Below are 27,872 nucleotides of genomic sequence, written 5' to 3'. Positions count from 1 at the left end.
TTTTCTGGAACTATCGTCACCATGGTGAGCTGTCATCGTGCACCCCGGATTCTTCTGACGTCGCACTGACGCCAGAACCTGCATGCTGCGTTCGGGTGATAACAATAAGCCCGTAAAAGTACATTATATATTCTATAGTTTGTTATTAAATTACCATGGTTCATATTTGGTTACAGCGGAGAAACAAAAAAAAAGGAACGCAGATGTAACACATGATGAAATGTTGCCTATTATTTAGTATTTCACTTCTACCAAGCTTCTACCAATGTATCTGATGTAAGAAAAAAAAAAGAATGAAAGAATAACAATAAATAATCTACACAATAATGTTTTTTCTTCAGACGTTTTGAATTGAAGTCACACCCAACTCTGTCATAGGCCAAGTAAAGGAAAACGTTGTAGCCTAGTAATGTGTATACTGTCAGCATTCTTCTTCTTCTTTTTTTTTTTTTTTACAAACAACGGCTTTGTTTTCAAGTCTACATCTCACTGTGTTTTTGTTTTCAATATTTACAAAGTAGTAAACTGTAGTTCTATGGAAAGTGACAGATGTCCACGTTGTTTCCCATTGTGTTAACTTCTTACTTACTACAGGTTTTACCTCGCATGCCGTATATCCGACAGTCCCTGAACGTCCCCACAAACCGAGGAGGCTCCTCCCCAACAACAGTTCCCAACCTCCGACGAGAATACAAGCTGCCACATTGAAGAGGAACAAAAAGGCGACCTGGCAGCGGTTATTACACTCCCTCCACTTTCTCCGGGTAGTCACGGGATTTCAATGTTCAGCCTGCTATTTGTAAGTAACCGATATCCTAAAAAAGAAAAAGAAAACCAGATCGTTTGAAACTTGACTGTGATATGATCGTGCCCGGTTACACTATCACACATCCGCAAGAGCCTATTAAGAACTTGGGATACACGTTGTTGGATGATTAGCACAACAGAAGGGAGCTAAGTTAACCCGAGTAAATGAAACAGTATGTAGCCACGTTAACGTAGTACAGCTTGGGATGATCAAAACCTTTGCTGTCGTTACGTACACTGTTAAAAAAAAGAAAAAAAAAAAAAAGAAAATGGTGTCGACGTCTTTTAATTCCAGCCTGATTATTATTATTTTTTGCCAATCAGTGTAACTCACCCTGAATCCAGGCAAGTCTCACAAAAGCCAGCCTTAATGTTTTCTCTGGACCGGTTCCTAATCGTTGCTGGGAACAGCAAAGCAAAGTGACGGAAGCTGAGTTAGCTCGCTGGCTAACTTAGCCACATTAGCAGAGGCTCTTCTTCGAACAATAAGACAAAATAACCTGGTTAACTTTACGACCACCTAAGCGGTTTGCGGTCACTTGCTAAATTTTTATCCCCCCCCCCCACAACACATTCTATTGTTTGTCTTGTACAACGTCTTACAAATGTCTGCCTCTGTCTCCGTCTCCAATTTCATTAAAAAAAATAAGAGCTAGCGTTATCCCGAGATATACCAGAAGCTATTCGGTGTGTCTGCTCTCGGGAAGCTAGCTTAACGTGGACGATGGTTATAGTTTTAACAGTTGTCTTGGCAACCGCTGTTCTACAGAGGCTCCCACTTTACCAAAATGTGTTGAAACTGTGAAACAAGGTTGTGATTTAGTGTGTTATTAACTTTAAACGTGTTGTTAATTCTGAACCCACAGACGTAGGTAGCGGCGTTAAGTGTTCGCTAAAGGTAGATAGCGACTGAAGCTAGCTGCCTTCCGCCCTTTGTGACAAATCTTGACCCAGAGCGTGGTTGACCCATTTAATTTGGAGCTAAGCAAATTGGGTTATTAACGAAAGAAAGGCGGGTGACAACCTCATATTTCCGGTGTGCTGGCTTTTGTCGTCTTTTGGATACGCGTTTGTGTTGTAAAACTACTGTCACGGTACTAAACTAGCCGGTTTGACTAAGTCCATTCGTAAGCCGTTCAAGTGAACTGTGTTTAACAACAGGGTTAGGCGGGCCTTCGATGTAGCCATGTCTGGTTTCCTAACACGGAAAGCGCCCTACCATTTAACCATGTTGGTTGAAGTGAAATGAGGAAATGCACTTGGAGAGGAAGTTGACTAGAGCAGCTGTGACACTAAAGGCCGCAGCACATTCCCATGCCTCTCAGTTTTCAATTTATGACCTTCCAATGGTTTCAGTCTCCCCTCTGGTAATACATTCTAGTGGGCAGCTAATACAAATGAATAGCTTTGTACACTCCCAACAACTTAGGTGGGTGAGTCAATGTGTAACTGGTGTAACAGGTAAGCTAATTATACATTCCTGCCTGTGAGTCACTGCAAGGTGACCTAATTTGCTGGCAGAGAATATAAGAGATAAGATGCATTCATGTATCCAGTTATCACAACAAACTGAGGGCATGGGGATGGATAGTTGATGGAACAGAACGTATTGTTATATATCTTAATGTTTCAAGCTAAATTGAAGAAGTGTATCACTTTGTGTTGTGCTAGCAGGCAGCAATGGTGTACACACGCACTTGCTTGACTAGTGTTTCACAACTATCACAGAATAATACTGAGTTTTTATTGTGAAAGTAGGTCACTTCCACCTGTGACCATAGCTGACACACAGCTCAAACTAGAAATAGTATGGCTCCTCTCAGTCCAGCCAAAGACAGACCTGTACAGTGGGATGCTCTCATTCATGAGATACCACACTGCAAGCCAAAGTCCCTATGCCCTAGGTTCTAGTCTCTAGGAGCACTGTGTACTTATTTTTGCACATAGTTTTTAAACTATATAATGTAAGACTGTCCTATATTTAATTTGTGCTGCATCTCTGTTAAACACATACAAATTCTTTTCAAATCTAGGTATTACTTTGTTTTAATGATAAGACCCACAAATATAGCTATTTTGGGCATTATTTTCCCAGGTTTTGGATGTAAGCTGTACATCCCCCTTCATAAAGGTCTCTTCTATGTTACATTCTGCATGCGTTACCATTGCTTTGTACTGCTTACATACCTTTTTGGATGTTTTAGGTTGAGCTGTAGCCTAATTGACATTTAATACTAACACAAAAGTAGTTCCTCTGTCTACGGACAGCATGAAATAGGGCAATTTCAGAAGAAGGGAAGTTCTCAGCCTTGGTTACCGTAACTGTGAAAGGTGAGCCCAAGTTTACAGTAACATGACTCCAAATTACAAGGAAGGTTACTGGGGTAGAGTGAGACCTATGTTGTAGCCTGCTGGCATTGGGCCCATCTCACTACAGGGTGTCTTGAGTGTTGAAAAGTTGGGTTGAAGGTCTTTCCAGATTTACATAATTCTCCTACTTAAAATCTAGTTTTGCCTCCAGGGGGCCTGATTGTGGTAACAAAGAAACACAAGCTATGGTTCGATTGTGTTGGACTGCTAAAATCCCCCTCTCTACAGCTATGTTGTGTCGTTGTGATGAGCTCAAAGAGGAAAGGGAGGATGAAATGCCCACACCTTTTTCCTTGTTTAAAGCCATTAAATAAAACGCCTTGAAAGATCAGTATTAGGAACCATGGGCACCTTGTGTTTCGTGTTGGTTAATGAACCTATCATGCCCTGGTCGGCACGGTGTTCGTTTACTGTTGTTGCCACAGCGCTGGGATAAAGCAAAGGCACAGTCTCTGTAGCACTGGCAGTGCCTGACAGATTGACACCTCTTCTAGATGCTGCTGCATTGCTGCCATCTGAAACTATAGCAACAGGTAGGAACAGAGTCTTCCTTTTATATTTGTGTTTATAGCTACCTTGCCTAACTACAGCTGGAAGAGCTTCAGTTAGCTGTGTAAAAAACCACTGTCCTAAACATGCTAAAGGGAAGGGTGTTGTTATTGTTATTAGAGCTGTTGTTTGTAGGCATATGTAGCTGCTCTCCTTTACTGATCCAGAAAGTGTTTTAGTTGGGAGCAACTGTAGTCTAGAAAACGCTTGGTTGTTGCGTGTAAACAAGTTCACTGTTTTTCCTGTTACAGAGGTGCTGTTTTGTTTCCCAGCTTTTCTTTATTTCCTTAAGCAGCTTATTAAACTCATGAAATGTGTGACCACCTCTTGGCCTCAATCTAATGTGTTAATTTAGGCCACAATCTGAAAAGATTGTTTTGGTACCAAACTGTAATCGAAGACCACAAGGTACATCTTCTGTCCCTGGTGAGTAATGGATTTCATAGGTGAAAGGATAGACTCCTAGATTCTGAACCCCAACCTTCTTCAAAGCTCTTTCGGCTTCTTAAGCTTTGCTCAGTGAATGTATAAAGATGAGCACCGTTGCTCTCCTCTGATCTCTTCGCGAGGGACATCAAAACTCCCTACAGGGATACTTGTTGCTACTGCTGAGATAATGGTAGTTATGGCAACAGCCGCCCCCCCCCCCCCCTTCCCCAACCCCATGCTGCTCTAAGAAGGCCATGTTAGTTTCCAAATGTCAGAAGAATTGATGGCACAGCGGGACTGTGCACCTCTCAGCAAGAAGTGTTAGCAGACATTCTCCTGTCTGGGTCCATCTCTGTTACAGAGGGTTGACCTCTTAATTTCATGTTAATATTCATTTACTTTCCTCTAGGTTGGTTTCAGTGAAAGCATATGATTCCTGGATTGACACTAGATCTGCACGTCTGTGTAGTGACACCTTGTCCTATTACTGACTCATCAGCACTAGAGCTGTGCAAATTTTTTGCTCTGCCTGCTTATATCTTGTGCCGTACTCCTTAGCATCACATGTTCTTCTACACCTGTAGATTTCTTTAATTAATTAATTTGTGGATTAAGATCCAAGATTATAATTTGTAAAAAAACAAAACAAATGGATGAATATAGTCCATAGACATATACCAGATATAGATTCATATGAAGAGCTTACTTTTCTGCCCTAAATAAACTCAGTCACCCATCATTATTGACATGAATCTAGATAGCTATGTTAGTGGCCCTTTTTAAAAAGGTTGGTTAAAGTGCAGGTGGTCATTTTATACAATGTCAGCTGGTGGACGGTTCTACTTTTCAAGCGGAGTCTTTGCAGTCTGATGCCCTACCTGACACCGCGACTAGATTGCGACATCATATCTTAATGGTTGTTCTGAATGGATGAGTTTTAACAATCATTCAGTGATCCACTGAAACATTAGGGAAACTCTTTCAACAGCCGTGGCTCAAACAAACCTTTCAGGTCTTTAAGCTCATAACTAGTGATGTCCCAGTAAGGTATTTTGTTGATATGTCATCAAAAATTAAAACAAATATTTTCAACTTCGATAAACCCCTTGAGTGCAGCATGAAATGATTAAAGGAAAAGCTAAAGCAGCGGGTCCAGTTTTCCTCAAGCCCATGAGTTCTGTTGAATATCTATAAATCAGTTAGAGAATACGAGATAGTTTCTCTCTTGTTTGTTGTGTGATTCTAAACAGAACAATCAGACATAAAGTACAGTTTCTAATATTTGATATTTTGTCCAGGCTTTCATGGAGTGTTTTTTTTTTTTGTTTGGCAGGAACACTTTTGTTTGTGATGATAACCCATCTTACCTCCTCTGGTTCTTTTGTCAGCAGGGAATCAATTTCCTCTTGTGTTTCCCCTCTTAACCATAATTCAAATCATAGGCAAATGTTGTGCCTGACTTTGTTCCTCTTTCAAATGTTATTGTTTAATGTAAAGTGTAATTAAGATGTGCGAGTGGGCTGCAGCGAGGACAGGACAGGTCTTTGTTTGCGTTCTCCTCTTTTCATTCCCATTTCTAAGGTACTGAGCCCTGGTCTCTTTCAGTCCTTTCCAGAGGCCGATCAGTCCTTGTCCCCCTCGCCCTCCCCCTAAGCGCTATCAGAGGCCTTTGATCGTCATACTGTTTATCTGTGCTCACTCAGAGGCTGTAAAGCAGTGTGATAAGTGGGCTTTGCCATGTGCCAGTGCATGCGTGCGTAGTGGAGTGTTCTTCTGTTCATGGAAATAGCGGGGTTACATATTCTCTCACCTCCCGTCTCCAGCCTAAATTAAATGGACAGAAGAAGCCAGAACAACAAGTACTCTGGGGGAAGATTAGCTCCTGTCCTCTGGGAGCAGAGAGAGGTAACCTGTTGTGTTAGATAGGGGATATGTTTAAAAGTCAACAACATTTGGATGGCCTATACAACTGTCTTTATCAGTTGTCCTTAATTTCAGCCTTTTTGTAAATACGATTATTCATTTTTTTTCTCAATTAAAAAAAAACAAAAAAAACACAAACTATAAATAGTTTAGTAATGAGCAGTAAATGAAGGCTTGTCTCAGCATCTTTAGCTAAAAGCCAATAAAAGGGCAAATATAGTGTATGTACACATCAGTTTACAACACCATAACATACTTGGCTACTGTTGAAGGAGTTAACAGTAAATGATAAGCGGATATAATTAGGTACAGGCGTTTCAGGACCTCTGTCATGTCTAGACTCAGCATATCTTGTCTGCAGACTTTATCAATTGTTACAACTGTTTTCAATTGAGTTCAAATTGGGATTAAGCTAGATGAGCCATTGTAGTAAATCTATAACCCCTGAAGAAGGTTTATAGCTTCACCAGGCTTCTGCCGTGGCTTCAATCTGACCTGTGGGCAGCACTGAAGATTTTTTGTGTCAGCAGGGATGGTGTGTTGTATTTATGCAGTGTGAAAGCACTATAGATAAATGTGCCGTTTAAGGTAAACATTTATTTTAAAAGCCCAACGGAATAGCCCTACATTCTTCTTACCAAAAGACCTTTGTATAAACTATCCAGAAACGATCTAGTAAGTGTGTGTTATCATGATGCAAATTATGTAATTTTGACAACTTAAGAGCAAACAAGGACCCCTTAGTACAGGCCAAGATGTTTCAGGAGTATCACCTAGGGTGGCTGAATAAACACTAAACAAACACTGTGAACCCTGAAAAAAGACACTGTGTGCAGCCGTTGCCTTGCAAGTACCCAAACATTGCTTATTTTGCTCTCTTCATTTAGAACAGCTCTGCAAAAAGATAAATGGAGTTAAGTAGCGTTTGAGCTATCAGTAGTATCTTACATTAATCAATGTTCACCTCACCAGCTGTCTGAAACAAATACCTGCAGCTAACTGAATTCATCTTTTAAATTGTGGATGGTCATTGTTGCTGTAAGTCTTCTCTTAAAAAAAAAAAAACCTGCATGTTCATTACATCAGCTCGTAAGCTAATTAGCTAGCTCATGGAAGTGAGACAGATTTTATGAACACCCACATATGATGGAACCAACCGATCGGTCATTTCCTCATGAATACATCTCTCTTCATTTATTATTCCGTTCAGTCAGACTGATAGGGGGTGACACAAGTTATATCTTTAATAATCACAGGGAAGATTATCTGGGCTTTTGAGAAGACAAGGCATGTATTGTCTGCTTTTTCGCTCTTCGGGCTGCTCATAGCTCAAGTGGGCTGTTTTTTCTAAATGGTCACACTATTATCGATCCCAGGAAATGCTTCAAGTTCATATAGTCCTGGATTAACATCATTTAAGTTAATAACACTGTAATGTAAATGATTTACTGTGTTGAAAGGATGCCCAGAAGAAATACATTTTTTTACTTTTATTTTTGTTAACATTTGTTAAAACGGGTAAATAACTGATGGGTCTTTTTTCGTTCACACAAAGTCCTCATGACACCCCTGCATAAGTCAGGGCCCGTGCTTGACCACCCCAGTCAAACAAGTCTGGATTTGGCCCTGCATGTTGAACCAACATCCTTTATAAACTCGAAATGTTTGGCCAGAAGCAGGAGGAAAGAGGGCTTTGTCAATGGGATAGAGGGAGCAACTTCAATCAGGTAAAAGCACGGCTTTCCACGAGCGGTGTAATACAAAACTCATGAGTGAATCCTGTTTACTGCTATAACACATGAAGTAAATAAAGACTCTCGGAAGCCCTTTTTCATACCGCCTTTTCCATCTGGGAATCCGGTGTTTGGGCGTTGCAGAAGCACGGCACAGCAGGAGTTCTGCATTAACGAACAGCGCAACCTTTTTGCCACAGACGTCGCTTTTTGCGCTAACACACAACGTCCGTTTCAGAGCGCTTCTCACCAGCGCTCATTGTTGCTAGATTACGAAAAGCAAACTTTCTTGGGTAATGTCCGTTAGGTGTGTTTAAGATAGTTCTATTATAATTCAAAGAAATAACAAGAAAACGTGACATGATTTGGGTCCTGGCATTGGCTGCAGCTCTAGACCTGGACATTGTTTCAGACTCACTAGTACCTTGCCCGCCATTGTTGTTGACAAAGCTGAAATCAGAAGTCCCGCCCCTTCGTGATTTTGATTGGTCGGTGAGGGAGGGAAATGGAATCAGAATTGAGATTCTGTTTCTGTGTCCCTCATTGACAGTAAATGAGTAATTATTGCTGCAGTGTTCTATTATACCACTTCTCTACAGCACATTTGTAGTGAATATTTTACTTAGAATGTGACATTATCTTCACAGTAAATCAGGGGGATTTTAAGCTTTGACAAAAAAACATTGCGTAAACATTGACACAGTAACAACAGCAACAGTATTGCCGTTTCATCATTTTTTTTTCATGCTTTAAAAAGTGCAAAAGAAGTACGTCTCAAAATACAGAGTCTGAGGTTTGGTTATGGTGCTGGTAGGGCTAGACATGCTTCTCACAGAGCTATAATTAAGCTAAGCCAACCCTCATGACAAGTGAAGTTAAGGTGCTATTCTCAGCAGAAGTTTTGAGTGTACATGTACCTGTTTTCCCCCATCCATGACACCATTCTGGGAAAACCACAGGGTGGCACGTTATCAGAATTCAGTCAACAAAGCATGAGGCCACATAGAATCCACTGACTTAAAGTATCACTTTTAGGCTGAAACTCCTGTTTGCACACCTCATGTGGGACGCTGCAGCAGTTTAGGATTTTTGGTTGATTCCAGTTTTGCATACGTGCTTCTGTATCTTCTTGCATGTCTCGACATGTTGTGGGATTTCACAGTCAGCTAGTTACACCAGATAAACTGGTGAAGCTAAAAAAAAAAAAAAAGGGATTAGAAGCTTAACTATTGTTGCTCATTGTAGTTATACGTGTGTTCTTTCAGGCTTGCCTATGCGTTTGACTGTCCATCTTTTCAAGCATGACTGATATTAAGCGTTGTGCACACTACTTCCTTAATGTGTGTTGTGTTTACTGGAGGGCATGTTGACCTGTTACTATACCGCCCACTCAAAGGCCCCTGCAGTCTGGGACTGTGTCCAGAAAAATTCACAGCCTGATTTTGTCTTTATTTAAAAGCAAATTTCCCTTGCCTGTAACTTTGCTAAATGTTGCTTAGAGCTGTTCTCGTGGTGGATTAATGTTGTGTCTTTGTAAATAATGATAAAATGAAATGCCAAATGCTTTTGGACAGTGCATTTTAAGCATGAAATAAATTAAACTGGAGGTGTACTTAAAAAAAAAAAAAAAAAAAAAGGTCCTGACCTGGTGGTTGATTGTGCAACAGACATTCATGTGAAAGTATGCCAACAACGCAACACATTGAAATCTCAAGTTACTTCTTAATTTTCACTTGATACTTCTGTCTTGCTATCATGTATAAAGAGATGTAGCCTGCCCTTGTAATGAAGCTGCAACTATTTCTCTTTTTTAAACAACAAGGCATAGCAGCACACTGTAAAATTAATAGTTTGATGCACCAGTGGAGCTTGCTTGGGGGTGACCGGTCTTTTTAGGTGAACAAAACTCCCAAGATTGCTGGTCTGGCCAACACCCAAGTTTAACACCAACTGTCACTCTCAACCAAATGTACCAAGTGCCCTGTAAATTCCCCTTCAGTTGGCCCAAGTGCAAAAAAAAACAAAACAAAACAAAACATGTAAAGTAGTCGTATGTGTCTCTCAGCAGGGCTGCTGGTATTATAAAGTTGGCTTATGCTTAACTTTTCCCTTTCAACAAGTAACCAAGATCCTGACCAGCTTATGCTTTTCCTCCTTCTGTCCCTTCTTTAGTTTCAAATGAATGGAGAGATTTCTTAATTTCTTGTTGGAGTGGTTTATTAGAGCACACAGATTGTTGATGAAAGCTCCAATGCAGGGGGAGGGGGGTGGAGGTGGATCCACCCTATCAACAGCATTGACAGCAGGGAACCAGCTGGACCATCGGCAAGGGTGGTCCTCTGTTATAGCTCAGCCCCAGTAACTGCAAACTCTTAGGAGCACCCACACAAGCACGATAGACCCCCAAAGTCTAGATAGGACTAGTGTGCAGTTGCTCATGTACAAGCACAAGCATGGGAACGCGATATGGACATATACGTATAATCGATCAGGTAATTGAGAAATCCATAAGTGTGAAAGGGATTTATCTGACAAAAAAGGATTCAACATAAGACAGAATAAGTCAGTAAAGTTGCAGTCATGTTTCTGTGTTATCCTCAGTTTTATAGCCCAGAGAAAAATCAGCACGCTGTACAGCCACTATCATTCATTGTATGGCCGCTATTTCACAACTACCAGTAATTTTAAGGTGGAGTGTTTTCTTTCATGTTACTCATTGCATTAGATGAAGTTGTGATTCAATCAAGCCACCTTAAATGTCGAAACAATAACGGACCATTGTATTAGTTTTTTATTGTCTTTCTTATATGACCTACAATTCAGTGATAATCAGTTCTTGAAGCGCTAAAGCAAGTTAATGAATTTCAACTGGATTATGCAAACTGCAAGTATTTTATTTCCTCACTTGGAACGTGACCTTGTTCCGGAGCGCTCTGGCAAGCACTACACGTATGATGATGTTTGTGCAAGAGGTAACCATTGTCCAGGCCCGGTTTGGGCTGGAGCAATGTGAGAGCAGGCCAGCGGGGGTAGAGGGGACGTAGGGGGCGATCATGCTGCAGTACGGCACAGGACAACTGGGCCTAGTTTGGGTGCGTCCTTAGCTTCCCTTTTTTTCACTCTTTACTCCGGTCTTTCATTACTGCTTTTTCACTTGTTTAATTTTCTTATCCATTGTTATGTCTCTCGGAGCTTTTTTCTCTCCACATCACTCCAATTTTTCTTAGTAACGTACTCCCTGGTCCATGTTCTCTTTGACATTTTCAAACACGTTATCTCGTTTTTGTCATTCACTGAGAACAAAGACATAGCTCTGTGACACTTGGCCCCATTTCTATTCCAGCTGTTTGATTGCAACTGTCAATTGTTTCATCTTAAGGCTTCTGCAGTTTTCATGTCCATGCATTTGAAAGGAAGAGGCAATACTTGGCTTCACTTGTATTCGTACATGCATTGTTTTTGTTTTTATAAAAGCATGCAGGCTGAGTAAATTGTGAGCAAGACAGTGAAATGAGAAAGGTGTGCTTTGGGTGTATCTAACAGGTGCAGCAGGAGTGTTTGAGTGTTATCTCTCTCCACACTGCTCTAACTCAGAGGCGTTCAGGGCTTCCTCCCTTCTCCCCTCCCTGTCCGCCTTGCCATGGATGACAGGCGCTTACCCTTCTCTGTGACTTGGCTCTCACTCAGCTGTGCAACCCTACAGCTGCTTTGAGGCAGTACAGTCTGGTCATGCCCAGTCTGGCTTCAGACAAAACATCAGCGAGGCTCAAGCACAACCTCAGACCACTAGACAGGGCTGCATGTAATACCAACATCTTTCGCAAAGCGGGAAGGAGATAGACTCAGACGTTCCATTTTTGTTTTTCTACATCTAATATTTGCCTCCATGTCTTTCCAGGTTGTGTTTTCTATGTCTAGACACTTGCAGCTTACTTAAAGCTTGAGTGTGTTTTTTTTTTGTCTAATTTTAGAACACCCCACTTGCCCTTTTGGCAAATGCATTGCCCAACCCAGCTTGTGACTGTCTACATCAGGGGTGTCAAAACTCACATATAGTAGTGGGCCGGATTTGTCAAAAGAGACCTCATCGGGGGCCGGACTAATTTTTTTGTTTGTTGTCACAATCAATAGGACTGAACACATGAATAGGCTCATAGAGGTGTCACACTCACTAATGGAGGGGGTAAAAAAAATAAAATCTTGGTTTTACTCGGATTCTGCTCAAACATTTATTGAAAAACTTAATAACATTGACCATGTTTCAATTAGAGGTAACATTAGTGTGAACTTAAATGTTCCAAAAACATTCAGAACAAGTTTTTCCAAGTCTCCCTCTTTTAGCAGTTTTTCCCAGCCGCAAGTTGTAAAATCAGAAATCAAAAAACTTTTCCTTCATAACATCTTAACATTGATGAACAACCGCATCAAGCACAATAAGATTTTTAAATGTGATCAATCTAGTGAAAATGAAAAGCCAGTACAATATTAAAGCACTACTCTAGAATTAAAGACCTGTGGTTGGATAATCCTAAACACAGTGAAACACTTCACAGTTAGCCCTCCCACTGCTGCGTTTTCCTTTGTTTTCATGCAATTACACTGCTCTCTTTCCAGCTATCACTTCTCCAACTTGTTGCATAGATAGTTTTGTTTTCATTCATAAATAACAACGCTGTAAAGTTGAGCTTCCTCGTGTTGAATGTTCTTCATTCAATTCGCTCTAAAAACCTGGATGGCTTGGCGAGCGCCTGTCAAAACTGATGACTCAGCCTGAAACGGTTTGCAAGCTACCCATGCCCTGATTCCCATTCTTCTGCAGCTTAATCACCTGTTTAGGTTTGCGTGTCCCTTTCTGTTCTGAGATACCATGGTCCTTATCAGCTCTTACCCGCTACTCCTTGCTCTCCCACACTTCCCATCTGCTTCTCTCTCCTCTCTGTTCTTTCTCCCGTGTCACTGTACGAGATTTCTGTGAGAGGCCAGCTGATTTGGGAAGTTGCCCCTCGCTCTCCAGTCTCTCCGTGACTCTCCCTTTTTCTTTCTCGCAGTGCTACTCCAACAGTAGAACACGTGATGAAGAGCAGGGCACCAAGGGGGTTTTCTCTGGGCGGCTGCGTGGGCCTCGGCTTTTACTCAGTGACCTTTCTCCCAGTTTAGTATATATACTTGTACAAAGACAAACATGCGCAAATGGCCGGATGTAACACAAATATACTTGCTAGAAGTTCATCTTTTAAGACCATTTAAAACCATGCAACACTTGTCTAATTCTGTTTCAGTGTTTTACCTAAATCTCCCCTTTTCCATCATTATTATTTTTCTCTGAACTGATTCATATTTAGAGCATTTTATAACTCAGGGTGTGTATTCCCCTGTGGTGGATGATCAAGATGTCAACTATTCAGTAAGAAAGAAAAAAACAACACATTTTACAGAGACAAGATTTCTGTAATATTTTCCTCTTTTTGGATAAAAAAAGGAAAGAGAACTGAGACAACATGGAGCAAAGTCAAAATCAAACCTCGGTCTGGTGCTGCTGAGACTTGGCCTCTGTAAATGAGGCGCATACCCAGCACCTCTATTACAGTGTTTTAATTCAAAAAGTCCTCCAATTGATATTTATCTAAACACTTTTTTTCTCCTGATGCAAAGCTATCCTCAGGACTGTCGGTGATGGATATAAAAAGCGTTTGAACGGTTACTCTCTTTATGGCTGTCTGCATGTGTCCTCATTTAGTGATTGAGTAAAGTAAAGATGGACATGCCACAGCTTGGTATTAATCCATTATCAATACTGCATTGATAGTACCAACCACAGAAACTCTGATCCTTCTGTGATAGACTGCAACACATAGATTTTAGAATTTAAAATGAATTCCTCCATAAGCTTTTTTTCTTTATACAATGTTTACACTTGGTCATTTGAGATATAATTGTTCATATTATCTTTAGCTGTTGGCATATTCCGTTAAGTTCAGCTGTGCCAAGGTAATGAATTTGAGGACTGTACAGCTGGGATAATCATAGCAGCTGTATTTTTCAGTGTGTGAAAATGAATGTTGTATTTCACATTCAGTTCAAGGTTGCTGACATGCTCTGTCAGTATTCAAAGCTTTCGTATACACCGCCCCTCGTTTCCTGTGTGGTTTAACACTCTTTTGCTTTTACAAACACATTTGGTGTGTGCGTATGTGTGTTTGTTTTGTTCTTTCTGCATCTGTGCAGAGTGTCACTGCGGAACCAGTTTGCATATTTCAGAGCGATTTGCATGTGTTCCCTGAAACAGGCTGGCATACAGCTGGGCAGGGCTAATGTCACAACAAAAACTCACTTCTCTTTTGACAAGCTGAAGACTGAGGCCCAAAGTTCAACTGCTCTTCAAACACTACCTTTTTTTTTGGGAATTCCATAACCTTAATCTATCTGTCTTTGGCAAATATTTTTGTCAAGCTCACTTGTCATGAAGTACACACAATGCATTGTTTACATTGTCCCCATCAAATCAGTGGAAAAAGAGTTTTGTGGACTTGAACAGTCAATCATGAGAGAATTGCAACCGATTCAGATAATGTCGTTGTGACTCCCATGCAAAGTGGAATATTGATGATGTCAGCAAACAACTTCTCGTGCTGTCCCTTTGCCCAGATGTCTGCCTTTGTGCCAGCTACTACCCTACATTTAAAAAGCAGAATGTGTGAAGACACTCTGGCAACCACCCACAATCTGAGTGCTTTTCATTATTTAAGCAAAAGCTGTCATTGTGGTGCCCTTTTGTTCTTCCATAAACTCCCTTTGTTCTTCAGTGTTTCCTCAATGTTTCAGCCTCTTTTTGACTTTGGGCAGTGGGTGGGTAACTTTTACCCTCAATCTCTTGAAGTTCAGAAGTGAAAAGGGTTTCAAATCTGGTTCCTCCTTTTCCAAACTTCAGTCCTATGCCTAAAGCAGTGACGCATTGTTTTCAGTACTGCTTAGAGGTGGTAATTAAAGGCGTCACACAGAATAGGCTGTCACTAAAAACAAAAAAGCAAGGCTAGGTTTGAGTGCCCATACATACAAAAAATGAAGGGGAGGGACTGAAGTCATAGAGTGCCGTGTGACAGTGGTTAGTGGGTAGGAAAAAAGAAAAGAAAGTTGGTGTTGTTGAGGAGTGGCCCTCTAAAAAGAAGATAAAAGATAGGAAGGTGATTCTTTTCAAACTGCATTAGTAATCAAACAGGTTGGCAGCTGAGAGACACATTTAAAAATGTTTTGTACCATCTTGCAGTAATGTTAAATTGCCTGAATGAAATAGGAATGGAAAGAGAAACAGACTACAGAGAGTCTTGTGTCAATCTCGAGGAGGTGAAAAGAGGGAGCGTGGGACTGAAATGTCTGAGGCTGTTTGAAGCTTTGCCCACACCACAATCCTCACCTTGTGACTACTGCCTGTGACACGGTGCTGAAGTCCAAGCTGTTTCCCTCTGTTACCCTCCCACTACGTTGTGTACGTAGTGGGTGTAGCAATAATTGGCCATCGTCATAGACTTTCCCTCCTCTCTCTGCTCCCTCCCCTTCCTTTCCTTCTCCCTATCCCCTGTGTTGCTCTCGGATTGGTTCTAGCCAGTTTGTGGCGGCTGGGTTTAGACTGTCAAGGACTTGGCACAGTTTAAGGGACTGCTCCTTGGCTGGTTACCAACCAGACATTACCTGTTCTCTGAGACCCCTGTGAAGCATGTGTGCTCTGGACTGTGCATGTTATTAGTTTCCATTTTGGTGACAGGTAGTGAATTAAACAAGTGATGTAATCAAAAGGTATAGTCAGTCCACAGTCTGGAAAGTAGCTGCAGTCATGATTGTACCTTTCTCTGGAGACTGGACTTAATTTAGCTTAAATGCTGAAAGCTGGTATTTCAATAGCAAAGAGGTCTGATGAACATTTTTAGTTTCAAAAGACAACTGCCTTCTCCCGTTGTGAATGCTGAATGCTGGGAATCATGAAAACAATGCGCACCCTACCAGATATCAACTCTTCTTGACCTCTCAAACTGTATTCTGTACAACAAGTTGCAGTGTGCTCCCAACATAAGCCCTGTGACCTTTTGCCTTCATTATGTATGTCAATAGGGGGGTGGGTGATCCCCCCCCACTGTACAAAGGTAGTAGCAGAGAGGTTACAGGCCCTGATCTTCAAGGCCAACAGGGGAGCGCAGCGCTCTGTGCGTATGTGGAGCACCTGCTGTGACTTCGTGTCAGACTACCCGTCGTGTTTCTGCAATGCCATAACGCAATGTGAATCGAGATACTGAGACACACACATTAAGCTGTGATAAGCAGAATCAATACAAATGTACAAAGATTGAATGATGGCTTCGTTATAGCTTTGTTATGGCGCACTGGTTTGCCAGGGTACTTGAGTTGTCATGGACACAAGTCCTTCTCAGTGGCTGCTCTGAGGTGGGCTGCTTTGCTATCCTGTTGTGTACTAGTCTTTTTTCCAAAATCCCAGTTCTACATTAAATCTCAGGTTAGGGTTGCATCTTTTCCATATACTATGAGTCTGTATTAAAAGCTACTATGTAATTCGATTTCCCATTTTATATTGTTGACATGACACGGTCAACAGATAAATATTTAACAACTTGATATATTTTATAAAACATGTATTGACACTTGCATTCAGTGTAAAGACTAGTCACTCACTAACTCGTAGAATTAATGTTTATAAATGACTACTTTGTGAATAGACTAGCAGCAGTTGTGATTATAGTGAAATCATTGGCTTAGACCAGCCTGCTAACACGTTTTAAGAAGCTGCTTATTATGTCATTTAAAATAATGGCTCTTCGAAGTAGCACTTATTCAAATTGCCAGTTCAACATAAAGACACAAAAGCTGTGTGTGTGATGTCATTTAAATTATTATACAACCTCACTCTCTCTCTCTCTCTCTCTCTCTTGGCAGGGTTTCTGTGTTGACTTGAGCTGCACCTATATGGCGTGTGTGAGCGGAGAATTTTGCCAGGCACAGCACCTCACCTGCGCGGAGAAGTGAATCGGCCGCCCCCCAAGGGACTACGCTACCCAGAAACCCCCCTGACTGCCAGCTCGCTAGGAACTGCTGACTCCTCCAAAGGCCCCCCACCCTGGGATATTGCGTAGTCCTTGGCCCGACCGCCCTGCGTGTCCTGACCAATACGAAAAGACCTTTGCTTTCTGCTTTCTCCTCGAACAGCCAATCACAAACAGCTCTCCTGAATGGGGTAAACTGATTGGATGACTCCTGGATAGTCTCTCCATCTTTTTTTTTCTTTTTTTATTCTTTTTTTTTTTCATTTCAATTCATTTTTTTTTTTTTTTTACATCTTGGAGTACTGTGGACTAGTGAATCCTTTTTGTAACATTTCTCTGTGTACATCATCCCATATTTGAACACCTGTTGTCCTCTTGACCCATCCTCCTCAACGTGTTGTCATTTTTATTTATTCAACCCTTCCTTGAACATACACATATATATATAAATATATATCCTAGCATTCTTTGCTGACTTCTGAGCCAAAAAGTCGCTTTCGTTTTTGTAAGAGTATTGTATTGTAATTGTTTTTTAAGCCGTCTCGCCAACATGAACCGCCCCGCTGCAGTCGAGATTGTCCACGAGTGCATGAGGTTCCTCATCACCCACAACCCCACCAATGCCACGCTCAACAAGTTCACTGAGGTACGCCTGCATTTCAATGCTTTGATCTGTGAGGATACGTTTTGTATGTCCCGCATCTAAAACCCCCTCTCTTCTTGATCTTCAGGAGCTAAAGAACTTTCATGTGAACACACTGGTGAGAGTTTGTGATGCCACCTATGATAAGGCTCCCGTGGAGAAGGAGGGGATACAAGTTGTGGTAAGATTAGAAACACATTTGTGTAAGCCTTGTCTATTTCTGTTTATGGCCACGTTACACATGCGATCGTTTCCCCTCTGTCTCCATAAGGACTGGCCTTTTGACGATGGCGCCCCTCCTCCCACCCAGATCGTGGATGACTGGCTCAAGCTGCTTAACACCAAGTTTCGAGATGAACCCGGCTGCTGCATTGCCGTGCACTGCGTTGCAGGGCTTGGAAGGTTAGTGATGAGAGTCGTTGTTTTTCTGGAGATTTGACATTAACTCAAAATGCAGCTCTGACCGCAAAGATTGTTTTATAGAAGGCCAGATCAATTTATTAACATAGCACATTTCACCCACAAGGCAATTCCAAGTGTTTCATGCAAAAAAATCAAGTGCTGTTTTTGTTATAATAGAAAAACAGAAATGTTTGAAATTAAATACAGTAACAGCCGGTGTACGCACTTTTAATACCTTTTTTTTTTCACGTTAAAAGTTGGCTGCGTCTTATACACCGGTGCGACCAATATACTTGTATAAAATGTTGTCACAAGCGGCGTCATCACACACTGCACACGACCTGACGCGATTGTAAATTCATCCCCATTCATTGTGTATTGATAGCTAATTGCACGCTGTGCTGGGGAAGATAGCGAAACAGACCAGGCTGGCTGCGCGACTTTTTCACATTCATTTACTCACGAGGTCGTAATGATGCATTTACAGAAAACAGTGATATATTGTTCTGTAAATAAACCTCGCATAGTGCTCTTTTGCTTGAAAGAGTCCTATATTAAAGTTAAAGAGTGACCAGCGGAGTCCTTGCAAGCTAGAAGGGGGTCTGTGCTCCACAACTTTCGCTGCAGAACTCAACTACCGTACTGTAGCTAGTACAAACTCCACAAAGCGGAAAAAAACTAATGGAACTAAAAGAGCGACACGGCAGCACAGAAACTGCATGTTGTGGACTTTGCTGATCACAAAAGAAATCGTCATGCTTGAAGACAGTTTAAACTTTTTTCTTTCTTTCTGAGAGACCTTCAAAAACCGAGTGCGTCAGTATCGGTGCGATTTATGTTCCAGATTTTACAGTAGGTTTCATCCTTAATTCAAATATGTAAACCACTGAAGTTTTTGATACTATGCAAGTAAATAATATAAGAGTTAATGCACATAAACAGGCATTGTCTCAATTAGGAAATCAGTTGTGTGAATAACAAATAATCAGGTAATCCTCAATCCCTAAACTTCACGTGCCACTACAGGGCAGACGTAGCACACTGACATGAACACACGCAGGCTAGAGCATTGTGCACTTAAACGCTGTGTTCTCTACTTGAGAGTATTGTTGCATATTCAGTAGCATTAGTTGTTACTTTAGCAGAGTCTGAAAGTGCAGAGAGGGAGACTGACATTTAGGGACAAAAGGCTGCACTGTCACAAAGATATTTTATGGACAACTTTTAAATGGACACGAGCCTAAAACCCTCTACTACATATCTGACAAGCCGCCTTGATACAAATCATGATAACACAAACCCCATTGTTGGTTACTTAGTATCTCTGAATTCATTGATTTTGGAACATAGAATTCAGAATCGGTCGACTCTGACTCTGAATGTTTTTCTCACATTCTTACTGCCTGTAGCTTTTCTCTCACCCCCTCCTCTCTTGCCTCTAGCACTTGTTGCTTCTTCAGCATAGCTCCTACACCATGGCTGGGTGTGAAAACTGAACGTGCTGAACTACATCATCTAAAAAACAAACAAAAAAAATAACCCCAACCATTGATCCAGTATCTTCTAAATGTCTCCCTCTCTTAGAGCTCCTGCATGTGCTCTATAAATAGACAATCAGCTGCTTATCTGACATCAGTGACACAACAGTCTGTTGCTGTTGCCTGGACAGACTTGGAAAAGCTGGGGCAATTACACTTGCATGTGATCCGTCTGTCGGTCATGAGTTTGCACAGGCGATGCGCAGATCCGCACAGTCATATTCACTGACCGAGGCAGAAGCACGCATGACGTCGGCAGGCTAGTGTGAAAACGTCTTTCTCAACCACAAAGGCACAATTCCTCAATGGCCTTCAGCGCTTTGCATTTCTGGGGCATTCCAGTGGTTGTATAATTCGCAGTATTGGTTGGATTGGCATTTTCTGAATTCAGACCCTCTACTTCTTCTTCTCTGTTTACTACAGTCAGCTGGTTTTTCCATACTTTTACGGGCCTGTGTGGGAGGCTGCAGCTATGTGCCTTGTTGTTGTTTGTCGTTTCTTAAACCATTTTCTCACCCCGCCGTCCACAGTATCACAGTTTCTTTCTTCTTCTGACTTTCTTTGAATCCCTGCGTTCTCACATTTATTTATTTTTTATCCCTTGTAAATTTTTGTGAGAGAAAAGCCGCTTGAGGAAATGCCCTGTCAGCGCGGAGATTTGACCCGCAGAGTGGTCTAGTAGGTTATTTATTTTTCTCTCATCCTGCGAGAACGGAGATGCTTTTCTTACTGTAACTTATCTCCGTTAAGTGTGTGTGTGTATGTGGGTGCCTGCTAACACACACATACAAAGTGCCCCAGCAGGGAAACGGTGAACATCTGCACCCCCTGTTGATTTCCCAGGCCCCTTTCCCAGGTTTAACACTCCCTCTGCCTTCAGCATATTACTATGGAAGCATGTGAACCAGGCCTTTAGATCTCCTGTTCTCCTTCTCTCTTCTAACGTCTCCTCTGCATTTCTTTACCCCTCAGAGCTCCAGTCCTGGTGGCCTTAGCCCTCATTGAGAGTGGAGTGAAGTACGAGGATGCTGTGCAGTTCATAAGGCAGTAAGTACCCCCCTCCCTCTGCACTTGCATGTTTTAATGGCGATTCCAGGGATTTATTTGTGAATCATAACAGAGTGCGTATGTGAAAAGGAATAGTCTTTAGGGTGTGTCTGTGTTTTTTGGACAATTTCTGAACATGCAAGCCAGTACAGTACCACCAATAGAAACAAAGTTATGCCCTGAACAATGTCTGCTTTTATAGGTATAGTTATACATTTTGTGAAATACTTTTATTTTGCCTCCTGGCTGTCTGAAAATACAGTGAGGTGCTTCATGCAGCCAAGAAATAGTCCTCCACATAAACCCAAATAAATGACCAATTGTCTTCCACATTCTGTTTTTTTTGTTTATGTGTTTTAGAGGTTCTGGCAGGTTTTTGCTGTTGCTCTTCTACAGTGCCAGGCTAACCATTTCAGTAACTCTTTTGTTTTAAGCTCAGCTGCTCTTGGCCATAGCCTTATATTTAAAAGACAGATATAACAGTTTTGTATCAGCTGTCTCCTCTAACTTTGAATGACTCGATTGATTACTGCAGCGAAAGCTTCTCTTTATTATAGCAAGAAATTAGTGTTTAAATCGTCTGCCCTTCTTTTGTTTCCTTACAGGAAGAGACGTGGAGCCTTCAACTCCAAACAGCTTCTTTACCTCGAGAAATACAGACCCAAAATGCGTCTGCGGTTCAAGGATACCAACGGCCACAACTGCTGTGTGCAGTAGGCTGCCTGTCAGTGCATCTTTCTTATGCGCATCTAGTGGGGTAATCTTCCATCAACGGGAGATTTAAAAAAGAAAAAAAAAATATGAAGAGTGCTATCAGTAATTATTGTGATGATTTGTAAACACTGAGTCATGGTTTTTTGATCAGAGAGCAAGCCAGTGATCGAATGAATGAATCCAGATCTGGGGATCCACCAGCCGAACCAATGAATGGAAGGTCAAAGCACACAGATAGGCCCGCCTCCCGGTTACACTGTTCAACCACGGGCCAATTTTGTCAACTCGAGTCCATCCTGTTAACTTTATTTTATTATTTTTCCTTTTTTTTTTTATTTCAGTTGTAATCATGGGATAACAATATTCCACTTCGTGAATTTTTATTTTTACAAGCGCAATGGTGATGGGAAGATGTAATGTCAAATGATACTCTGATTTTTACTTCCACTAATTATTGATATTATGATTAGGCCAGAATAATGTACCTTTTTAAAAAAAAACCAGAAACAACTTTTTAAACTTTGAACACATTACGACTGTCCGTTTTGGTATTGGGGTGTTTTTTTTTTTTTTTTGCACAAAACTCAAAAAGTTCACCTGAAAATGCAGTAACGTTTCTTCTTCCTCTTACCCTTCACTGAACATAAAGTCACTTTCAGTTTAGAAGTTCACTGAGTTTGAATATGTCTGAGATATTTATTCACAAGATATATGTGTGGCAGTGATGAGTTTGGCAGGGGGCAAGGACACTTTGTTATCCAATAGTTTTTGTTGTTTTATTTTATTTTTATCCTTCGAGAGCCATGTCTTTTTTTTCTCTTTTTTTTTTTTTTTTTTTACCTTGTTGGAGTGCAATAATCAGTCCACCTCAGACGCCCACCAGACCCTGCTGAGCATTTTCTACACATAATGCAAACACTCACACGTCACTCATTCAGTAAGAAAAACAGGAAACAATGTATCAGCTCCTACAAACAGGTACTCCTCCTGCTTGCATTCATAAAACGGGCTACAATAGGACATCCAGAAATATGCATAGTTAAACGCCACACACACACAGAGAGCCTAAGATCCAACCTGAAAGATAACGTTGAGAAGAATGGAAAGGGTCAGTTTTTTATCATTGTACCCATTTTGAAAAAACATCCCCAATTCGTATCGGTTCTTTAAAGATAAATAAATTGAAATAAAAAGCATTCATGTGTCTTTTTTCTGCCTCCACTGGCAGTTGTGCTGTGAGTTTAACATCACTGTTAAGTGTTGCTTTCTATATGATTGGGAAAAAATCTGAGCCACCAGCTGCTCTTTTCCCTACTCATACCATAAACCAATGGTGTACACGTAAGTATGAAAGTCAAAGATAAGTGGAGTTTGTTGTCCTTGTTCATGTAACAAAGTGTGATTTTCATCCTGTTTTGAAACGCAGTGACAATGCTGACAACTTGCACTCAGCTGATAAACACACTCGGTGTTTCCCAGACGGAGTGTGCTCATTAGGGTCTGTCAGTCAAAGTGTGCCCTACATGTCCTGTCCTCAGTGGCGGCGGGTGACTCAGCACCACGTGGAAGGCACAGGACACGGCGATACTGAGAAATGACTCACGCGTCCATAACTAGTAATCACGACTCCAGCCAACACCTGAACCCTTTAGAAAGAGCGCCCCCTCCCCCTGCTGGTCAAAGCCTGCCATAACAAAACTCCTCAAATCCAGTATTAAAACAATTTTAATTCAATTCAAAAAACTTTATTTGTCCCTGGTGGGGGGGGTGGGGGGGGGGGGAGCATTAAATTAACAACAGTGCAAGTAAACAAAACATTCTAACCTAAATAGAAAGTGTCAATTTAAATACAACTTAAAGCTTAAACAGTGAACGTGAACAGTCTGCACTGAAATGCTCCAGTAAACGTTGATCAAACTAAGTGCCTCACTAAGAACAAGGCAGAACAAGTGTGTCTGCAACATGGCTAACCTCATTGTGTTGTTAGTATTTAATTGAGTCACTGATCCACTTATTTGGACTGTAATTAAATTAAATGATTAATACTCTGACTGAACAAGTAGAGCTTTAGCTGAATAAGCACTTGTGTGATTAGGCTGTGTAACTGTAAACTAAAGTGAAACAAACTGTAAACAAATAAGATTGTGTTGCTTGATCAGTGAATTTCATTTAGAGTGACAATCAGAAGCCTCTGTTTCAGCCTCGGCAGTGATTGTTCCAGGTATGGATGCTGTATTAATTGCAGTGCGATAGTATGACTAACACCAATTGATGTCACAGAGGAGCCAACAGGATCTCCAGGTTTCTGTAACTGATACAGCCCCGGAAATAAATGACTCAGTGTTTTTTCATCATCATGGGTGAGGTAGTGATCAGAGCCACAAACATGTTGTGCAATGAGTAGAAAGCACAAGGCAATATAAAGGCCTTGTGTATTTCTCTCTCAGCAGGTTATAAAAGACATCTTTGTATTTTCATCTCAGTTTATCCAAATAATTATCTGGTTTAAAATCACTCTCAGTTTAGTTGTTTACACAGTGACGGTATGGAAAATGGACTTGAGCTTGTACATGACTTTTCTAGTCATTCACACACTGATGGAAAATGCTGCGATGTAAAGTGTCCATCAGTTAAACATAATACCATTCATACATGTTCATACGCAGTGGGAGCAAGTTGGGTGTCTTACCCAAGGCCATATCAGACATGAGGCTGCAGGAGAAGGGGATCGAACCCTGACTTTCTGGTTTAGAGATGATGACTCTACCAACCTTTAATAGGAGGCACACAGAAGTCATTAATAATAATTTAATATCACTACGTGTTTGCTAGTGCAGCAGATAACCTCGACAATTTGATTTATGAATATCTGCTGTAATAACCTGTAGAGCTGATAATATCTAAATATAAATATATAAATTGCCTTTTAGCCCACAGTATAGCCTGGTGATACTTTTTCCTCCAAGTGTTACTACTTGGTTTTAACGCAGAGGCCACAACCTGTGATAAGCTAAAGTGAATCATCACATGAATTGCTGTGAATCAAACCTAAGGTAGATGGATACACTTTTATAGCTATTGGAGCGGCTGTGGCTCTGAGGTTTGTTGGTTTGGTCGCTCCTGCGGTCTACATGACGAGGTGTCATTGCGCAGGAAACTCAATCCTGAGCTTCTCCCAGTGACAGCCAGCAGTGTGTGAATATGTATCAAACTGTCAATACTGAAAGGCACATTATGTATTATGTCACATCCTCTGCAATAAACCTGTGTGTATGAACGGGTGAATGTGACATTAAGTGTAAGCGCGTTGAGTGTCTGGTGGTAATAGAAGTGCGCTCTAGTCTGTAGCCTAGTGGTTACTAGTGGAGGCCATAGTCCTCCAGGCGGGCGACCCAGGTTCAAATCCGACCTGTGGCTCCTTTCCATGAAGTTATTCCCCACTCTCTCTCTCTTGATTTCTGACTATCCACTACCCTGTCTCTCAAATAAAGGCAAAAAAGCCCCAAAAATAAACCTTAAAAAAAGTGCTTTAGGTGTTTAAGATGTCTATCTACCATTTCTGAGTTCCTGAGAGACAATCCCAGCAAAACCAGAATTTAAGAGGCATTGCTGTTTATTTATGATTCAAGAAACGTTAAAATAAGTTAGTTAAAAATGGAAGAATATGAGACTAAAATAAAAATGTATTGAATAAAAACTAATAACAATGACTTCAAAGTCTCAAAAACAGAGACAAGGAGTTCATCAGCGACATGCAGAAGGAACTAATTTACTTCAAAAGAGAATTAACTTCATTTCATGGAGATTAGACAAAAATAAATAAAAATGAGTTAATTGTTTTTATTCGCTGTGTTTGTGCGCTGCTATTCTACCTACCTGTTCAGACTTTAAGAGCTTTTGTCTTTTAAGCTATGTGTAAGTTTGATTCAGCGTGTGCTTCAAATCAGCAGAAGTCTGTGAAGCTTAAAGTCGTCAGTCATTAAGCAGTTCATTCAGCTTCTACGCAGAGCGACTCCTGGATCTGTGTTGTTGTTGTTGCTGCTGATGATGTTAGTGTTGCAGTATCATTGAGGCCAGTCTTACTATCTCAACTAATGGTGTATGATCTGTAAGCTTTTGATTTCCTTTTAATTAATTTTGTGATTATGCAGCATCTTTGAATCTCAAAACCTGACCATTCACCTAACATTTGTCTGGCAGTATTTTAAGAACAAAAGGTAAAACTAAAGCACTTAACACACCTGATATCACAGAGGGTGTCATGTTTAATTCACGGTTATATTTATTATTCATCAACACATTATTTTTTAAATCAATCAATTAACTGTTTGCAAATATTCATATTAAAAACTTCAATTTGTTTGTCCATTGGTAGAAGTTTGCTCGTTACAATTTACCAGAGAGATATCAAATGTTTAAAGATCCTGTTTACCTCACAGGTGACTTAGTAAACCAATAAATATATATTTGTAATTCAGAAGCTCTGAGACCACTTTTTGAAGGTCTCGGAATCAAAAGCATTTTTACTCGGTCATGTCTCGGTCTCGGACTGGGCATCTCCGAATTTAAAATCAAGACCAGTCAAGACCAGCACTGATAGTCTATCCCCCGGTTACGGCTGCAACCTTCCCAGTGTTACTGTCTAAGTGAGTGACACGGCCGCTGCACACAAGTCGAGGATTTTATAATAGATATTCTGGTCTTGGTCTTGGTCTTGGTCTTGGTCTCGGTCTTGGTCTCGCCCTGCCTTGGTCTTGGTCTTGGTCTTGGTCTTGGTCTTGGTCTTGGTCTTGGTCTTGGTCTCGCCCTGCCTTGGTCTTGGTCTTGGTCTTGGTCTTGGTCTCTCAGAGCACTCTGGTCTCGGGTATGTCTTTGTCTCGATTAGTGAACACTAAGGCATATTATATTCAAGAAAATGGCTCATATTAAAAAATAAAAATAAAACGTTGCATCATTCCATGGCAGTATAATAATTTTTAAACTTCTGGCTGTACAGTCTAAAAGTGAACACACACTCCAACTCTCGGCTGAAGCCTCTTTTAACTCCATTAAAAGTTACATTCATTCTTTTTTACTGGATTTAAAAGGGCGTGATGAAAAAGACACAGAGGTCAAGATTCCTCTACAAAACACAACTTGATCTCGAGCAGCACTCAGCCCTCTGCAGAGCTGATCTAGGTCACACTACTGAGCAGAAACCCCCATTGTGAATCGTGGCACTTTAAAAATGCATGCTTGCTCTTGGCTCTGTATCTTTAATGAGGTGTGTCTGAAATATTTGATAGCCTCGCGCTCATTTGAAAAACAAATACGTTTATTTCCATTAATATTTGATGCGGAAATGAATATATGTAAAACACATACATTAATTAGTCTGTTTTGATCAATTGTCTCCGTCTCATACAGACCGAGTGTTTCCGCACAGTGACTTCCCACAGGCTACACTGGTGCATATCATTCTCCACTGCTTCAGAGCAAAACCATTTAATTTTCAAAGTGGGATTTTAGCATCTTTTAAGCCCGAGCACACTCAAAGACTATTTCAATTTTCACTCGGCACTGAGGCACATTTGTAAAATGGATGTTTGTCACATTAGAATGTGTTGCTTGAAGGAGGAATGAATAGGGATGTGAAAACAATCACAAATGTGACCTTGCAGAAAATATTTGTGAGGACGTCGCCTCAGAGGCCTGTGACCGGGGTCAGTCAAGGTCAGTAAACTCAAGTGTAAGACCATCAGAAACCTGCAGACTTTTTTATACTTTGGACAAGAAGTTTCAATGAAACAAATCCAAACCATGAAATGTCTTTGCAACAATTCTTGCAAAAAAATGTGGTGTTGGGGCAACTTCTGATTAATGACCCTTGACACAGTGATCTAGTCCTGGACTTAAAGCATTTAAATTACCTGTTTCAAACAGATAGCTTTTGGTTTTAAAAACTTTCATGTAAACCAAATAATACATTACATACTGTACACTATACAATACGGTTGTACCAGTATAGGTATATACATACTTAGGTTTGGGGGGCAGCAGTAGCTCAGTCCTTAGGGACTTGGGTTGGGAACCAAAGGGATCAAGTCCCGGTTGCGGACCAAAAATACAGAAGTTGTTCTGGTAGCTGGAGAGGTGCCAGGGCACTTCCAGAGTACTGTCGAGGTGCCCTGAAGCAAGGCACCGAACCCACAACCGCTCCGGCCCCACTCTGACATCTCTCCACTAATGCATGTCCACAGGTCCTATTTGTGCATGTGTGTTATTCGGGCATATGTGTGTGAGCAGCATGTCTCTAAAATAACCAATATAGTGTAAACCAGAATTTTCTTCAGAGATTAATGAAGTATCTCAAAATCAAATCAAAATGCTTGAATTTGAATCTCCTCTGCTGTACCTTGCCAGAAATGTGAATTGCTGTACAACTTCATGACATAAGTCTCCTCTAATGTTGTATAGGTCCGTTTTTCCTCTCCACCTGTCGCTTATCCTGTTTAGGGGCAGCGTTGGGCTGGAATGTAGGCTATTTTTTCTCATTTTTTTTCGGGCCATTTTGTCTTTATTAGATAGGACAGCTGACGATACATGGCCTCCATACATGGGGCGAGCACCATAACCTTTATCTATCTATCTATCGATCGATCGATTTATCTATCTATCTATCTATGGTATT

The 27,872-nt window shown here is 41.0% G+C and overlaps 1 protein-coding gene across 1 annotated transcript; it reads left to right on the top strand.

Annotated features, from left to right (window-relative positions):
• The first annotated feature begins 642 nt into the window (after positions 1–642).
• ptp4a2b (protein tyrosine phosphatase 4A2b) lies at positions 643–22,398 on the top strand. The gene is made up of 7 exons (XM_020641834.2): positions 643–799; positions 16,752–17,049; positions 17,396–17,504; positions 17,590–17,682; positions 17,773–17,903; positions 20,414–20,488; positions 21,094–22,398. The coding sequence occupies exons 2-7, from the start codon at positions 17,045–17,047 to the stop codon at positions 21,203–21,205; spliced, it is 525 nt and encodes a 174-aa protein (XP_020497490.1). The 5' UTR covers positions 643–799; positions 16,752–17,044; the 3' UTR covers positions 21,206–22,398.
• Positions 22,399–27,872: the final 5,474 nt, after the last annotated feature.

The sequence above is a fragment of the Labrus bergylta genome, chromosome 19 (assembly GCF_963930695.1).
Source record: "Labrus bergylta chromosome 19, fLabBer1.1, whole genome shotgun sequence".
Taxonomy (NCBI): Eukaryota; Metazoa; Chordata; class Actinopteri; order Labriformes; family Labridae; genus Labrus; species Labrus bergylta.
Note: the sequence above shows the minus strand (reverse complement) of the source record. Positions and strands in the feature narration are given on the sequence as shown.

What these genes read in the sequence shown, in the direction of transcription:
- ptp4a2b (XM_020641834.2), top strand. An exon ending in CGCTCAACAAGTTCACTGAG is followed by an intron (nt 17,505 to 17,589) that starts GTACGCCTGCAT and finishes CTTGATCTTCAG; the next exon opens with GAGCTAAAGAACTTTCATGT. An exon ending in TGCGTTGCAGGGCTTGGAAG is followed by an intron (nt 17,904 to 20,413) that starts GTTAGTGATGAG and finishes TTTACCCCTCAG; the next exon opens with AGCTCCAGTCCTGGTGGCCT.